Here is a 15366-nt window from a genome sequence, read left to right as displayed (position 1 = left end):
TGTGTGTGTGTGTGTGTGTGTGTGTGTGTGTGTGTGTGTGTGTGTTTTGGGGGTGCAGGAGGGTGGGGCTCCTTGAGGCTGACCCACCTGCTGGCCTTGAACTACTTGGAGGGACCTGCACATACACACTTCCCCAAATAATCTCTGAGTGGCTTTAATTACAAAACAACTGAAATGAAGTTGTCAGCTTCATACTTTCAAAGGGGAACTGTGTGGCTGAACTGTTTCATTATCCTGGAGATTTCATGTTAATTCAATAGGCTGCAATTTAGTTGTACACATGGCAAATTAAATCTCTCCCCAGGAACTGTGTAAGAAGCCAATAATACAGAACAAAAAGAGACGAGCAATAGATATGTTAGGAAATGACAAGTGCAGTAGCTGCTACTTTTCTATCTGTAGAAAAAAGTGAGTTTAGCTGTGAGTATGGCTAAACTGGAAGCACTAAGAATTTAATCAGGGTGTTCCCGGATTCCACACGAAGAGACACTAGCTTTCTTTCTTACATGAAGTATAGCGCATTTCCCCTTTCCTAAAAATGGACCAACCTTTGATTCCTTTGGTCATTCCAGGACATGAATTAAAAAAAATTTTTTTTTCATCGAAGTAGAGTTGATTTACAATGTTGTGTTAGTTTCAAGTGTACAGCAAAGTGATTCAGTTTTATATATATATATATATCCCTTTTCAGATTCTTTTCCATTACAGGTTATTACAAGATATTGAATATAGTTCCCTGTGCTATACAGTAGGTCCTTCTTGTTTATCTAGTTTATATATAGTAGTGTGTATCTGTTAATCCCAAACTCCTAATTTATCCCTCCCTACCCTTTCCCCTTTGGTAACCGTAAAATTGTTTTCTTTGTCTGTGAGTCTCTTCCTGTTTTGTAAATAAGTTCACTTCTATCATTTTATAAGATTCCACATATAAGTGATATCATAGGGTATTTGTCTCTGTCTGACCTACTTCACTTAGTATGATAATCTCTAGGTCCATCCATGTTGCTGCATTCTGTTTTATGGCTGAGTAATATCCAATTGTGTAATATACATCTTCTCTATCCATTCCTCTGTCAATGGACACTTAGGATGCTCCACGTCTTGGCTATGGTAAACAGTGCTGCTCTGAACACTAGGGTTTACAGGACATGAATTATGAAAAGGAAGAGAGGGCACACACATATGCATGATTCGTCATATAAACAGAGGAGAAGAGGCAACGGGGCATCTGAGAATTTGGGACAGTCTGAATCTATCCAAACTTCTCATCCTGACCTGTTGCTCAAATGAAACCATGAACCAAATGTGCTGCAACCTGGTTACTTACATTCCCAGCTGTGGTAAAACGTTATAGGAGACGATACTAGATGACTAGTTTCCAAAAAGGACGCCAATCACGGCAGGGGCCACTTTGCAGAGGAGGAGCTACACCTGCTTGCCGACCTTGCAAAGGGATGAACCCCACAGGACAGGGCAGCCTGCATGTTAAGCGTCAAAGCCCCAAGTGGTGAAGCTATAAGGGCCTGGGAAACTGTTCTGCAATTTCTTCATCATCAATGAGGCTATCGCCCCCTACCGAAGACATCTGCCAGCCACTCTCCGTGTCATCGAGAGCTGCTGAAGGAAACACCTGGAGTCACCACAATTCAGGCACGACACAGAGGGACGGATTTTAGACTGGCTGGGATGATATTTTCAGGAGGGGGAGAGCAGCAATTAGTCACTTGTCAAATGACTGTGGCAAAATCTGCCCAAAGGCTGAATGCTGGCCTGATACCAAGGCGAGGGGAACTGATGGGTTTCCTGTGATTACGTGCACAGATAACAAATAAGCCTTCGGGGTGACAGATAATGAGAAGGATAATGATTAAGGACGACTCCTCCCACTGTGCTCAGCACTAGCCAGTTACGTCCAGTACTGGCTCTACAATTTAGGAGAGCTTCAGAAGATACTAATTCTAAAGGACTGGGGGAAAAAGAAGTGAGGCAGGAATGATGAAGCTGGCAAAGGGGATATCCAAGTGACTGCAGTAAAGAAGACTGTTCATCTATAAGAGGGAGATATTTAATAAGTACAGGGGCACACGAATGCATAAAGCATAGGGGAATGAGTGGCTAGGCCTAGCCAGCAGAAGAGACCTCAGGGGTCACGGTGGACCTCAAGCTGAACAAGTCTGCAATGCTGAGTGAGTTAACAGGGAGCTAACAAGATAACTACGAATATTATCATTCTATTAGGCATAGCTGAGAAAAGTGTCACGTCCAGATGTGGCATCTAAAAAGGATAAAGAAAACAAAGCAGGAAACTCGAGAAGCAAAGTTTCTTGGGAGATACATGTTTGTCGAAGGAAAAATAGCTAGATAACTACACTGAGTGATGGAGTGCTTATAAAAGGAAATGACAGAAAAAGGACAGTTACAGTTTGCAATACCTTTGATAACATTTTTTTTTATTCTCAACAAACATATAAAAACAACCATTTAGTAAGGGGACTAGGTATTATTAAGTTACAGATAAGGGACAAGCTCGGCGAGATGGCGGGACTGGCCAGAGGCCACATGGCTGGTCCACAACAGAACTGAGACTTGAACCTGGATTTCAGGATCCAAATCTATTCTCCCTACATTTCTCTCTCAACTTGCCTGGAGGTGAAGGGCTGTCACCACATATATATATATATATGTATATATAGTTAAATTATTTTAACATCACCACTTGTTGGTATCTACAAATTTCATAATCTTAGACTTCAAAAATCTTCTTCAGTCTTTAGAAAAGACTCAGCTCAGAAAAACTATTCTCTCTCTTAATCACAGATTTAAGCTGCGGCTAGAGGAATTTCAGATAGGTAGATACAGGACAAAATTTTGAAGAAGGAGGGGACTTAAGTACTGAGATTACTCAGAAAGATTATGGAATCTCTCTCTTCTTGAGATTATTCTTTCTTTTCTTTCAGCAATTGGATAAATTCTCACCCTAGTAGTATAGTAGGATGGTTTAAATATGGCAAAGAATAGAGACTCTGTCCTTGCAGAATTCCTGTTGGTCTTCGATTTAAAGGCATTTGGAGAATTTGGGCTTTCTATATGGACTGGATGAATGCTTTAGTGGCTTCACAGAACCAAGTAATGAGAAACTTTTTGTCAGTGACCTCTGCATCAAGAAATCTGACATCTGGGGCTTGACAGAGCTCTCATTTTCTCAATGTTGAAATTTCAACCATAGTCGTCGTATTTATTCATTCTTTGAGGTAAGTTGAACATCACCGAAGTTCTGGCTAAAATCATCACCCACTTTCATAAGCCGGAAGAAATGGAAATGGGGCAAGAGAGCTTAGGCCAGATCACCTGGAGTCCTGATGTGTAAAAGCAAAATAAAATAGAACCCTGAATGTTCACGCTGTCTGGGACCACAAAGCAAAAGTTACCAATGAAAACAATTCATAAACATATGACAAGTGGAGCCAACCACATGTTGGAGAGAAGTCCTGGGGAACTGTAGAGGCTTCACTTTAAAGTCTTAGTCCATAAAACATAGAAAAATAACAGTCTCACCCTAAGAAAAAAATGTAGAAGAGAGGTAATTAATCATTAGCGATTTTAAAAGACCCCAGGCAGAAGAGATTTTAGAGGGAAACATTACAGATAAAGACAACAGAATAATTTCTAAACAAAGAAGCAAGGCCTATTTTTCACTCAGGGCGCCAAAGAGGGTAGAGAACAAAATTTAAACTCACGAGCTCTAACACACACACACACACACACACAGAGGCACTCATACATAGTCAGTACACTAGAGTAGCCTGAGGCATTCCTTACTGTTCCATGTAAACTGAATATAAGAAGTCCTTCTTCACCCCTACTCTCAAGAAACCTACAGCTTTTCTGGCATGAACAGTTAACTATTAGTCAACCAGAAAGAGCACATTCATGACACTGAACTGTACTGACATCTGTGGGCAGGCATTTTTCCTGGCCTTTAATCATCCCCTCCAGTGAATGTCAGACACTGACCAACTTATATGCAGATATCGATTGACATTTGTAGATAAGCTGTTATAAAGTCTCTCCCTGTTATATTCTGCAGATTAAGAAATCTTATATAGAAGTGACAACTAAAAACTCATGCCATACAAGGACTTTAGGTACACTCTTATACATACACTTGTATATAAAAGCACTAGAGCTCTGTGCAAATATTGACAGGTCTATACAGTAAGCTTTGAAATGTAGTGGTAGTTTTCCAGAGCAGTCAGGAGTTAAGGATTTAGGCTATTTTCAAACTGGTTTATTAGTAGGGACCTTGAGTCATCAGGCAAAAAGTAGGAACAGAAAGGAAGAAATTATTCCTATTTGTTCATCAAAATGTACTGAACACCTATAATGCTGCTGTGTTGAGCACCTACCTGTTACGCTCACCGCGGTGCACACTACACACAGGTGCTTAGGGTGAACACATTGGATGAGAAGTCCTTTTGTACTGGAGGGTAGTAAAAATGTGTATGTGATCACATAAGTGGGTACTAATTGGCACCAGAGCTCTGACGGGGCCTACAGGAAGCAAGACGAAGCAGCAGAACGGCTGGTGACGAGTGGGTGCAGAGGTCGACATTTGAACAGGTCAGGTCAGGATGTTACAGACAAGATGTGTATGTGCAAGCCTGAGGTGGGTTGTTTGCTTTTCATTTTTTTATTTTTTGGCAGCACTGTGTGGCAGGCGGGACCTTAGTTCCCCAACCAGGGGTGCAACCCATGCCCCATGCAGTGGAAGTGTGGAATCTTAACCACTGGACCACCAGGGAATTCCCTTTAGCTTTATAACATGTGATCTTGAATCTAGGTCTGCCATTAGCAATGGCCGCTGGTCAGCAGGACTAGAGTTCTGTAAGCTAAGGAAGTCTTTGGTCACCACACAAACGGACACACGGCCTACGTCCGAGGCCAGAACTCTAAGACAAAAATGAACCCAGCTGGTAACAGTATACTAAAATTGGAACTATCTTCACCTCTCCTATGTTCACCACAGATCATTTTTTTGAGCGGTTTAACACCTGAAAGTGAAACAGCCATTACAAAAAAAAAAAATTTTTTTTTAAATCTCTCCCTAAATTCCCAAGCTTCATAGAAAATACATTCTAGGAAATAACACTTTAGAGCAATTAATAGCCTTTTTAATTGTAGAAAGCTTTCAATGTGTATGGTTCCTCTTAATGACATCCGAATATAACAACCCTATATAACTACCAACCTACATTAAGCAATTCTCATGGCGGGGCCACAAAGAAACCTGCACAATCATCAAGAGGGAGGCTGGAGGACAGAGGGAGGAGGAACACAGCCCAGGCAGAAATACGCAGTGGAACTTAATCACTGTAATTTAGACTTTGTCACCAAGTCCCAGGTACAAGCTCTTTTATGCACTGTCAAGAGATCTCCACATTAATTGCTGTTCCTGTCTTCCGAGGACACAAACGCTCTAATTTGCAGTGATTTTAGTTTCTCTAGCAATGTGCATTTGGTGGCTAAGTCCCCCTTTCCTCCAGAAAAGGAAGTCTGCTAAAGCTCTGATTATCCAGCTCACTCTGCCAAGATCAACAGATTGAAGTCACAAAGCATCCCCGTTACCAGAGTCACGAATGAATGTGACAAAACCCATCAGTGGGTGGGAAGCCTGGCCATCCTCCCTGAAAGGCCACATTCTTCCTTAGCAACTTTGATTTTCAACAGAAGGGTTATTTCTAAATGATGATTTAAATGATTTCTGCATGGTCAGTTGGAAGCAGAAAATGTGGATAATCCTTTAAGACCTTCAGGCAGCCTCAGTCAGCATATCCAGATAATGCAAGCCCAGGTGCTGACTTTTCAGAGGGTACTTTGTACATCCCCTGGGATTTGGTAGATTTGTGAGATGGCACAGCCCACGTTTTGTGCTTTGGTTTCAGAGGCCCAGCTCTTTTCAACTTTACTCCGTGGTGACGCCATTTGAGACAAGACTTCTATGACTGACTTTCTTCTGCCATCAGATGAAACCAGAGATACATCCCCAGATGGAGTATCATTTCGAAAAAGACATTCTCCTTTCAAAATGAAGAACGGAAAACCAAATCTAGGAGTCAAGGTAAACCTGAAAACCACAGAGGAACTACTGTTCTGGGTCAATGCACAGGCCATACTTAATGAGATGGTGGGTGTGCCAGAAACAGCAAGCCAGTGGCTCAACTCTGTGTCAAGTGATTCTACGTCTATATTATATTATTATGGTATTTGACGCCTGGCTTTCTGTCTTCCAAACACTTCCTTAACCCACTTGAACCAAACATTCTATTTTCTGAATTATGGAAAGGTAACTGGATGCATGGTACCCAAGAATCCTGAGAGGACTTTCCCAGTTGCCTTTCTGCTTGGAGGCCATGCGGTTTCCAGACCTGTGGCCATCACTTTTTTTTTTAACATCTTTATTGGAGTATAATTGCTTTACAATGGCGTGTTAGTTTCTGCTTTATAACAAAGTGAATCAGTTATACATATACATATGTTTTCATATCTCTTCCCTCTTGCGTCTCCCTCCCTCCCACCCTCCCTTTCCCACCCCTCTAGGTGGTCACAAAGCACCGAGCTGATCTCCCTGTGCTAGGCGGCTGCTTCCCACTAGCTAACTATTTTACGTTTGGTAGTGTATTACTGCAATGTGGTAGTGGTAAACAGAGATAAAACTCCGGAAACACAACGGGGAAGCTTGCGAATCTTATCAGTAACAATACAGACAATGGGAAAGTGAATATTTATCAAGTTAAAACCAAATTAAGTCAGGGATGTCCTCTCTCATTATCTGGGGTTTACTGACAGATTATGTGCCTGGATTCCCGTTTGGAAAGTAAAACAAAACTCAGCTTCTCTGCTACTTTTCTTGAGGGCATGACAGTAAAAGAAGCCTGGAAGACAGCAAGGTTGGATGCTATCATACAAGCTGATCAACGACTGACAACAATAAAAGGTAAAAGGAGAAACCACCACAGAGATCAACAGGCCCCAAAAGAGAGTGATGGAATGTTTCCTCCCTAAAAGAAAGGATCTTATACTTTGGATTGTAGGCTCAAATCCAAAAGAGGAAATGAAAAATAGTATTTACTTTTCCTATCACCGCGATCTCCAAGGATACAGGGGAATGTGTACTTTTCTCTTCTGAAAGGTAGACGGGCTGTGTCTAATTTTAGCTACACTTTCCTGTTGGACAGCCCCCCCCAACACGTGACTGCCAGGAGCCAATTACGGAAAACAAACTGCGAACACTGGGTAAGCGATGTTCTCTGATAGAGAGGCAGTGTGAAAGATGCGTTCAGCATCATAAATGATGCCGTGATAGTCTTGGAAGAGACCCCTTCCTTTTAAAAATGTGGTTAAGATTTTCTTTTAATGTCTTCCAAAGACTGTCCCATTCTATATTCTCTATCACTAGCTGGAAGCCACATGACAAAATTCTTCTCTCATGCTGGTATGCAGCTAGGAATGTTTTTATAAAATCAAATACAGCTATGAAGAACAAATCTGCAAACCTTTCCCACAGTTTAAAATAATGCACTAGGATAGCAGGAATAAAGGATTTGGATGGTAGATAAAAGGCATTAAATATATAAAAATAACTGTCACTGTGCAAAAAAAACAAACCAAAATAAAAAAAACCCTTTCTTTATACACTCTTGAGCAAAGGGAAGTGGGATGAGGCCGGAAAATGGCCGCAGGGAGGCCAGGAGTGGGAGGGGCAACAGCGAGGGGCAGTTACCTGGTGTGGGAAGCAGCGTCATTGATACTGAACGTGCTGTTCTCCCTGGTCAGAGGGTTTGAGCCGGCCTGGCTCTTGGCATGGATGTCCAAGCTCAGGGAGGACTCGGTTTTCCGGTCCATGCCGTGGCTCTCTGAATCTAAAGTCCGATCTGCCATGGAGATGACTTCACTGGAACTGTGCCACAGGGGGGCCACTTTCTCCTTGCCCGGCCCCGAGCGTGGTGACGACGTGGCCGCCCCCAGGGAGGCCGTGCTGCCGTGGCTAGGGCCGTAGGAAGTGGTGTCAATGCCGCTGTCTGCGGAGGTGCCTTGCAAGTAGTTGTAGCTGTTCAGCTCGGATTCGGTGCGGTCCCCGTCATACCACTTCTCGTCGCTGTGGGCGCTTGATGCGTTGCTGGAGAGGGTATTGCTGCTGGAGTGGCTTGAGTAGTGGCTCTCAGACTGCAAGGGAAGCAGGCTTTCCTTAACTACAGGCTTGGCTTCTTGAACAGCAGGGAAAAAATAACGGGGGAATGACCCTGTGAAATGTGTCTAAATAGGGGGTTCTCAAGACACAAAAACTCCTGTGAACACAAAAATAAGGCGGGAGGTATCTGGAAAAACCTACTCAGAAGATTCCATGGCGGACAGTGCTGGAAACTTAGTTTTTAGAATCCATTTTTCATTATTTGGCTTATGCTAAAGTATTGATAGTACTGAGAGAATTTTAATCAGAAAAAAAACCCACCTAAACTGTCATTAAAGTCTTTAATATCTTAATCTTAAAACAGAAAGTGATACTTCCAAAGGGCTTATAATTAGAAAGACCCTATTGATCATAGTAAATAGAAGGCAGAATATAAAACTTTCTCTTAAAGACATCTTTTCTTTCCTCATATAGCATCTATTTAGGAGACAGTTTTCTAAGGAGTGCTTAGAGGTAAACTTACACAGAGGTGCCAAGAGAATTCAATGGGGTAAAGTAATCTTTTTAACAAACAGTGTTAGGGGAACTAGATATCCACATGCAAAACAGAATGAAGCTGGGTCCTTACCACATAGAAAAGAAAACTCAAAAAGTCAAAGACCTAAGTGTAAGGGCTAACACTATAAAACTCTTAGAGGAAAACATAGGTATACATCTTCATGACCTTGGATTATGCAATGGTTTCTTAGATATGACACCAAAAGCACAAAAATGATAAGAAAAAAAATAGATAAACTGGACTTCATCAAAATTAAAAACCTCTGTTTCAAATAACCCAATAAAAAAATGGGCAAGGGATTTGAATAGTCATTTCTCCAAAGAAGATATACAAATGGCCAACAAGCACATGAAAGGATGCTCAATACCATTAGTCATTAGGGAAATGCAAATCAAAACCACAATGAAATAACACTTCACACACACTAGGATGGCTCTAATAAGAAAAGCAGACAATAAAGATGGTGGGCATTGTTGGTATGAATGTAAAATGCGGCAGTTGCTGTGGAAAAACCGTTGCAATCCTACTCAAGAGAAATGAAAACCCATGTTTACACAAAAACTTCTACATGAATTTTATAGCAGCATTATTCATAATAGCCAAAAAGTAGAAACAATCCACATGTCCATCAGCTGATCAATGGATTAAAAAAATGTGGTCCATCCACACAATTATTCAGCCATAAAAAGACATGAAGTACTAATACATGCTACAACATGGATGAACCTTGAAAACAGGCTATGTGAAAAAAGTCAGACACAAAAGGCCACATATTGTATGATTCCATTCATATATGATGAAATGTCAAATAGGCACATCTATAGAGATAGAAAGTAGATTCGCAGTTGTCGAGGGCTTGGAGGGGATGGAAGAGGTGGGGTGACTCCCTAAGGATACAGGTTTCTTCCTGGGGTGATGAAAATGTTCTGGAGTTAGATCGTGGTGCTGGTTGCAAAACTCTGTGACCGTACTAAACACCACTAAACGGTACACTTTAAATGTGGGAATGTTATGATATGTGAATATGTGGTATATGAATCATCTCTCAATTTAAAAAATGTGGGCAGAACCCCTGTTGCACAGTGGCTCAGTTGCTTAGAAAGAACATTTTATGGCTAACCAAAGAAATATAATTTCAAAAGATACCTGAGTAAAATAATATTTAAGTGAGGGGGGGGTCAGAAGTTCAGATACTTGGTGGAGATGGAGAGAAAAGGAGAGAAAAGACTTGTGTGTGTGTCTTTACCAGCTGCGGGGAGAGGGTGTGTGTGTGTGTCTTTACCAGCTGCGGGGAGAGGGCCACAGGAGGACCATCTTGTCTCACTTCAAAGTGAAAGATCTCCTCCCCTTGAAAAAGGATCAATCCCAGTTATTTTACTGGTGCTACTCTAGTTTTTCTCAATAACAACTTCTGTATTATAAGGCCATCATTTATTTTTCCTATTTCCTCTTTAGCGCTGGACCTGGGCTGTAGAAGTTGCTAGTCCCGGCCACGCGTGGCTACTGGGCACTTTCAACGTGACTCGTCTGCATTCGGATGTGCTGAGTGTGTAAAGTACAGGACAGATGTATATGGAGATAAAACTCGAACCACATCTGGAATTTGAAGTGTTCTAGCCAAATTTTAAAAAGAAACAGGTGAAATTAACTTTAACAATGTATTTTATCTAACCCAATCTTTCCAAAGTATTATTTGACCATGTATTCCATATAAAAATTGTTAATGAAGGAGGGGAAATTGACAGGTGGCCTAGGGTAATCTAGCACTTACAAGTGGAACTGTGACAGCGTCACATTTCATCAGTAACTCTCTCTCCCACAGCCTAGCACGCTCTTGAACGTGTTGTGCTCTCTTTAAGCTTCAATATTCATTTCACTGAAGCAAAACTGAGCCCTCTCATTAAAGTTCTGAGTATCTTATAAATTAGTGAATATGAAATACAGTATCTCCTCATCCTATAGAATGACATACATATAAGTACACATTCCAGTGAAGAGACAGACCAAGGAAGTCAACTGAATTTAAAGAGGGAGGAAACGATAGCCTCTTCTTCCCCATCCCACCTGTAAGTGATAAGGAACTGTTTATAACTATGGCAATGGGACAAAAATGTATGTAGCCCTGGAAGATAAGAGAAGCAGTAGGGGGGCTTGTCAGGAAGCTGTCTGTCACCTTGATTGGTGCTCCAGCCATACATACCTCATGCTGGCACTGTGTAAGCAAATAAAATCTATATCTAGCACATTTTATTCCAGACATTAGGACTGTTTGTGACTGGATCACACGGCCTTCTATCCAAATCTGCAGGTGCATACCAATGAGGAATTTCAATTTATCTCAAAGCAAGCTTAAGGCCATTGGCAGTAGAAATTCCAGGGCCGTGGCAGCCAACGTCCACCTTCTACTAGGACGACTTCCTCTCTAACATTGGGGAAGAAAGAGAGAGCAGACCGGTACCATTTTCACCTTGCAAGAAAGGTACATGGCTAGGGATCTATCATTTGTATTATTTTACAGTGAACTTACGTGCCCTTGTTTGTTTGGAGACAAATGAACCACCGGATCCTGACGCATTAATCTCCCACCGGGGCTCTCTCGGAAAGCTGGCAGTACCTTTGATACTGCTGGGAGGTGGCACGTTGGCTCTGGAATACAGAACAGGACATTCTGGTGCAGGCACTAAACGGATACTGGCACAGGTTGACAAACGAAGACGGCTTGCCATTGCACCTCTCAGTTCACTGGCCAGCAAACTCGGAATTTCAGCAAGAAGCTTGTTGAAAGTTTACACAATAGACAGCATGTCAAAAACTAAGTGGCTGATGGATAAAGCTTGCAGCTGGTGACAGTGTGTCACATCATACACATTAGCATAGCCAAGTACCACCAAACCAGAGGCCATGAACAATGCGGCAAAGTTAGGAATCAGCTTTCGGTTTGGGGGGGAATGTCTCAAATATATGGATTAAATTTATGAAATTCATTCATTGCAAAGTGTGGCTAACCTCGCTTGGTCTACATTACCTAGACAGGCATGGATGCAATCACGTGTTACTTACCATGACACTTTGGAAATATTTTACCTGTATATTCATGCTGCTCGAGGACAAAAGAATTGAAATCCTGAGGTCCTCTATAACTGTAAGCTAAGCACAACAGAAAAGACACACAGCAACTAGTTTACGTAAAACAATTGCTTCCTTTTGGACTCCACTGGCATTCAGGATGGGGTTCAAAAGGTGAAAGGTAAGTGATTTAGCCTCTTTAACACACCTAAGAGCTCACGCAACAATTCTGCATTTCTACAACACCATTCCTAACACGTACAGGACTGGGCAGTGTACTCTTTGACTCTCAACCGTATCCAAAAGCGGAGAGGCAGAAAAACAAACTGCACTGAGATAAGTGAGCCAATTAAGCAAGCTAAGCTCCACATCTCCCCTGGGCATCAGTTTATCACACACTGATGGACAGAGACAGGTGGGGTCTGGCTAACAAGTAAGAATCTGCTTGACATTTTCAACCAGTGACCTGAAGGTCATTAGAAAATTGTGTTCTTACAAATTGAGTGTAGGAAGGTCAGCCCCTTATACACTCAATACAGTGTATTGAGGAACGAGAACATAACAATTACTTGTCTTCATTCCTTCCTAGCATGGCTTATACCAGCAAAGCCCCAGATTCCTTCTGAAGTGCCAGGCAGAAAGGGCTGGGTTATCCTTCTGGAATGCTGGAATATCAAAAGTTATAAAAATTTATTTGAACATTTTCTTTGAAGCCTTAGATTCTGGATGGAGAAAGGCCTTGGTTAAAAAAAAAAAAAAAAAGGCTTCTCTGGCAGGCTCTAGGGGTATCTTATTTTTTAAAAAAAGGTATACCTCACCAAAAGGATAAATGAATGTGTTAAAAAGGTTCACTGATATTCATTTCAGATTCATCTGTGCAACGTGGATGCCACTAAACTATAAAATTGATGCAAGGAAAAAAAGACTAGAGAAAGGCTTATGTGAAAGAATGAAGACGGGTCTAGGACAAACCTTGTAATGACCCTTTCAAGTCCCAAGATACTGCTTCATTCCCCACATGACTTCCCATGAGTGGGAAGAGGGACCCTGAACAATGCACAAAGGCTCGAGGGCAGCTTTGTTCAAAGCCTGCAACTAGGAGCCCGAAAAAGCTGCCAAAATCATATGGAAGAAGGGATCCTGTTCAGAAGGTGTTACCCTCTCAACAGTATCAAAACACACGGGATTTGAAACATTCTGTCAAGAGCAGAACAGTGGATCAGAATATGCTCAGGTTTTCGGTGGCGGGGTGGGAGTTGGGATGAGAGTAGGGAATGACAGACGGCTTCAGTAACGAGGCACATCTCACTGAGGTGATGGAACAAAGCCTATCTTCAGAACCTAAGAATTTCGTTTCTCTTCCTCAACTCCTGTCTTAGCTGAATGCATCTGCACTCCCTTCCATGTTCTTGGGTTGTTTTTTCTGTTAACCCCCCATTGAGCAGCTGGGAGCCCCAACCTGGCTCCAACCTCTGCACTGAGGATGCCCTTCCCAGGCATGGAACATGGGCACAGTCGTTAAAACAGAACAAAACGATGCATCTGCAGAGAAGATAAAACGATGCGGGTCTTTGCCTTACACGCAGATCTTTTTTCAGCCCTGAAATTTACTTCTTTTTATGGTACTCTGATGGGAAAGCTACTAGAGATAAGATAAAGGGAAAAAACCCTAACAGTCCAGATTCAAGTCCCTGATGTATCAATTGTGTTGCTACTTAATCCCTGGTGCTACTGTGTTGAAACTTAATCTTGCTCATGGCAAAATTTTATTGTATCAACTAGTGTTTTGGTATCTTGTAGAACTGCTTAGAGAGAGAGAGGGAAGGGCTATGTGCCAGAAACCCAAAGGAAGGCTCAATCATGCAAATCTTTCCCTTCCAGCTGTTTTATCCTAAGACATTTCCTTAGCTGACAGCTTAATAGCAGAGCCAGGGGAAAAAGCATATAAAGGGAGGAAAGACATTCTCACCAAGCTACAGAAGTGACTAAAGAACAATTATATTTCTTTCCTGCTCTGCACATAGTTTAAAAAATTTTTTAAAACTCAACATTAAGAATACCAACTAATCTCCCAGGGTGCTTATACTGGGCAAAAACAAACAAATAAATAAACAAACAAACAAGGGGGGAGGGAGATACTTAGGACACATGTGGCTTGGTACTCTGGCATTTTAACCTTGGTGCTGAAAATAATTCCTATATCCTTTCTGTCTTTAAAGTCGGGGCTACTTAGAATTCCTTGACTTTTCTCTCAGGTCTTAATTGCTGCTTTCACTTATACATAAGCTAACTGAGACTTAATGCTCATTCCCATTTATGACTCAGGGCTGTATTATAGAACAGAATGCCTTGATGACATCATCCAAAGGTAACCAATGTCACCTTAGTATAAAAGCAACTTGCTTTTTGTAGGAATTAGTTACTTACCCATCTGGTCGGCAATGCTATCCTCACTTCTTTGCCAGCTGGGTGTGGATTTCCCGCTGCCACCAATGTCTGACTGGGTGTTCTGCCTGTCGATGGAGGCTGGGGATCTGCGGCTTATTCCAAACCTGTGGTGATTTCCCCAAAGGCAAAGATGACATCAGGGACCTTACCCATAAGGGAAGGTAGTCCTGGGAGTAATGAACTAAACTCTAACGACAGGTACTACTAGTTTTGCTTACATTTCTGTACTTGCGTACTCATCCTCGTGCATGTGTACATGGATGCTGGAACTGTGGATGCTATGGTCAGTATACACCCCTCTGTTCAGAAAGGTATGTATGCTAAGCATGTAAACTGTGAACAAGGGCAGGGCCCATTAGGACCGAGCCAACCTAAGAGATATGCAGTAAGAAACCAAAAATCTTCTGGCCCTTGAATAGCTAAGCTCAGACTGTCATTCGCACCCAAAAGAAAAATGTCACCATCCTAGTGTTCCGTTTGTGTCGTCCAATTGGCACATTCCAGGGGTTTCTCTTAACTCGGTTATCTGCTAAATCACTAAGGCACTCATTCTTGGAACAAGTATTTTCTGAGCACTTACTCTAAGGTCTGAAAAACAAAGATTGCTATCATTTACATTACACAGGGACCACTTCCAAAATGTATAAAAGTTTTTGTTTGTTTGTTTTGTTTTTCTGGAGGTATGTGGGCCTCTCACTGCTGTGGCCTCTCCCGCTGTGGAGCACAGGCTAAGGACGCGCAGGCTCAGCGGCCCTGGCTCACGGGCCCAGCTGCTCCGCAGCATGTGGGATCTTCCCAGACCAGGGCATGAACCCGTGTCCCCTGCCTCGGCAGGCGGACTCTCAACCACTGCGCCACCAGGGAAGCCCCAAGATGTATAAATTTTAAATCGTCTTTAGGAAGGCAATTTGGAAATAGGTAAACTGGCATATATAAATTTTAAATCGCCTTTAGGAAGGCAATTTGGAAATAGGTAAACTGGCATATATAAAGGCAAATGTCTATTCCTGGAAAGAATGTTTAGCTATTTAATGAACCCATTTTAATTTTCCCTGTGTAGACTAATAATATAACATAGGCTTAATTGAAGCATATGCCTTGATTA

At 42.0% G+C, this 15366-nt stretch overlaps 1 protein-coding gene across 14 annotated transcripts in view; it reads right to left on the bottom strand.

Annotated features, from left to right (window-relative positions):
- The window catches only part of SIPA1L1 (signal induced proliferation associated 1 like 1), a 377878-nt gene that overhangs the window by 38970 nt on the left and 323542 nt on the right, over window positions 1-15366 (bottom strand). For 11 of the 14 annotated variants that reach the window (XM_029239481.1, XM_029239492.1, XM_029239493.1 and 8 more), the window contains 4 exons: window positions 14241-14365; window positions 11832-11894; window positions 11275-11393; window positions 7781-8223 (listed from right to left, as the gene is read on the bottom strand). In XM_029239481.1, coding sequence (XP_029095314.1) covers window positions 7781-8223; window positions 11275-11393; window positions 11832-11894; window positions 14241-14365 — 750 coding nt within the window. The remainder of the gene's footprint in view (window positions 1-7780; window positions 8224-11274; window positions 11394-11831; window positions 11895-14240; window positions 14366-15366) is intronic. The other 3 variants (XM_029239494.1, XM_029239490.1, XM_029239491.1) reach the window with 1 other exon arrangement.

This window comes from Monodon monoceros, unplaced genomic scaffold, assembly GCF_005190385.1.
Source record: "Monodon monoceros isolate NGI ecotype Baffin Bay Population unplaced genomic scaffold, NGI_Narwhal_1 Super_Scaffold_21, whole genome shotgun sequence".
Taxonomy (NCBI): Eukaryota; Metazoa; Chordata; class Mammalia; order Artiodactyla; family Monodontidae; genus Monodon; species Monodon monoceros.
The sequence above is the reverse complement of the archived record's forward strand: the minus strand, read 5'-3'. Positions and strand labels throughout refer to the sequence as shown.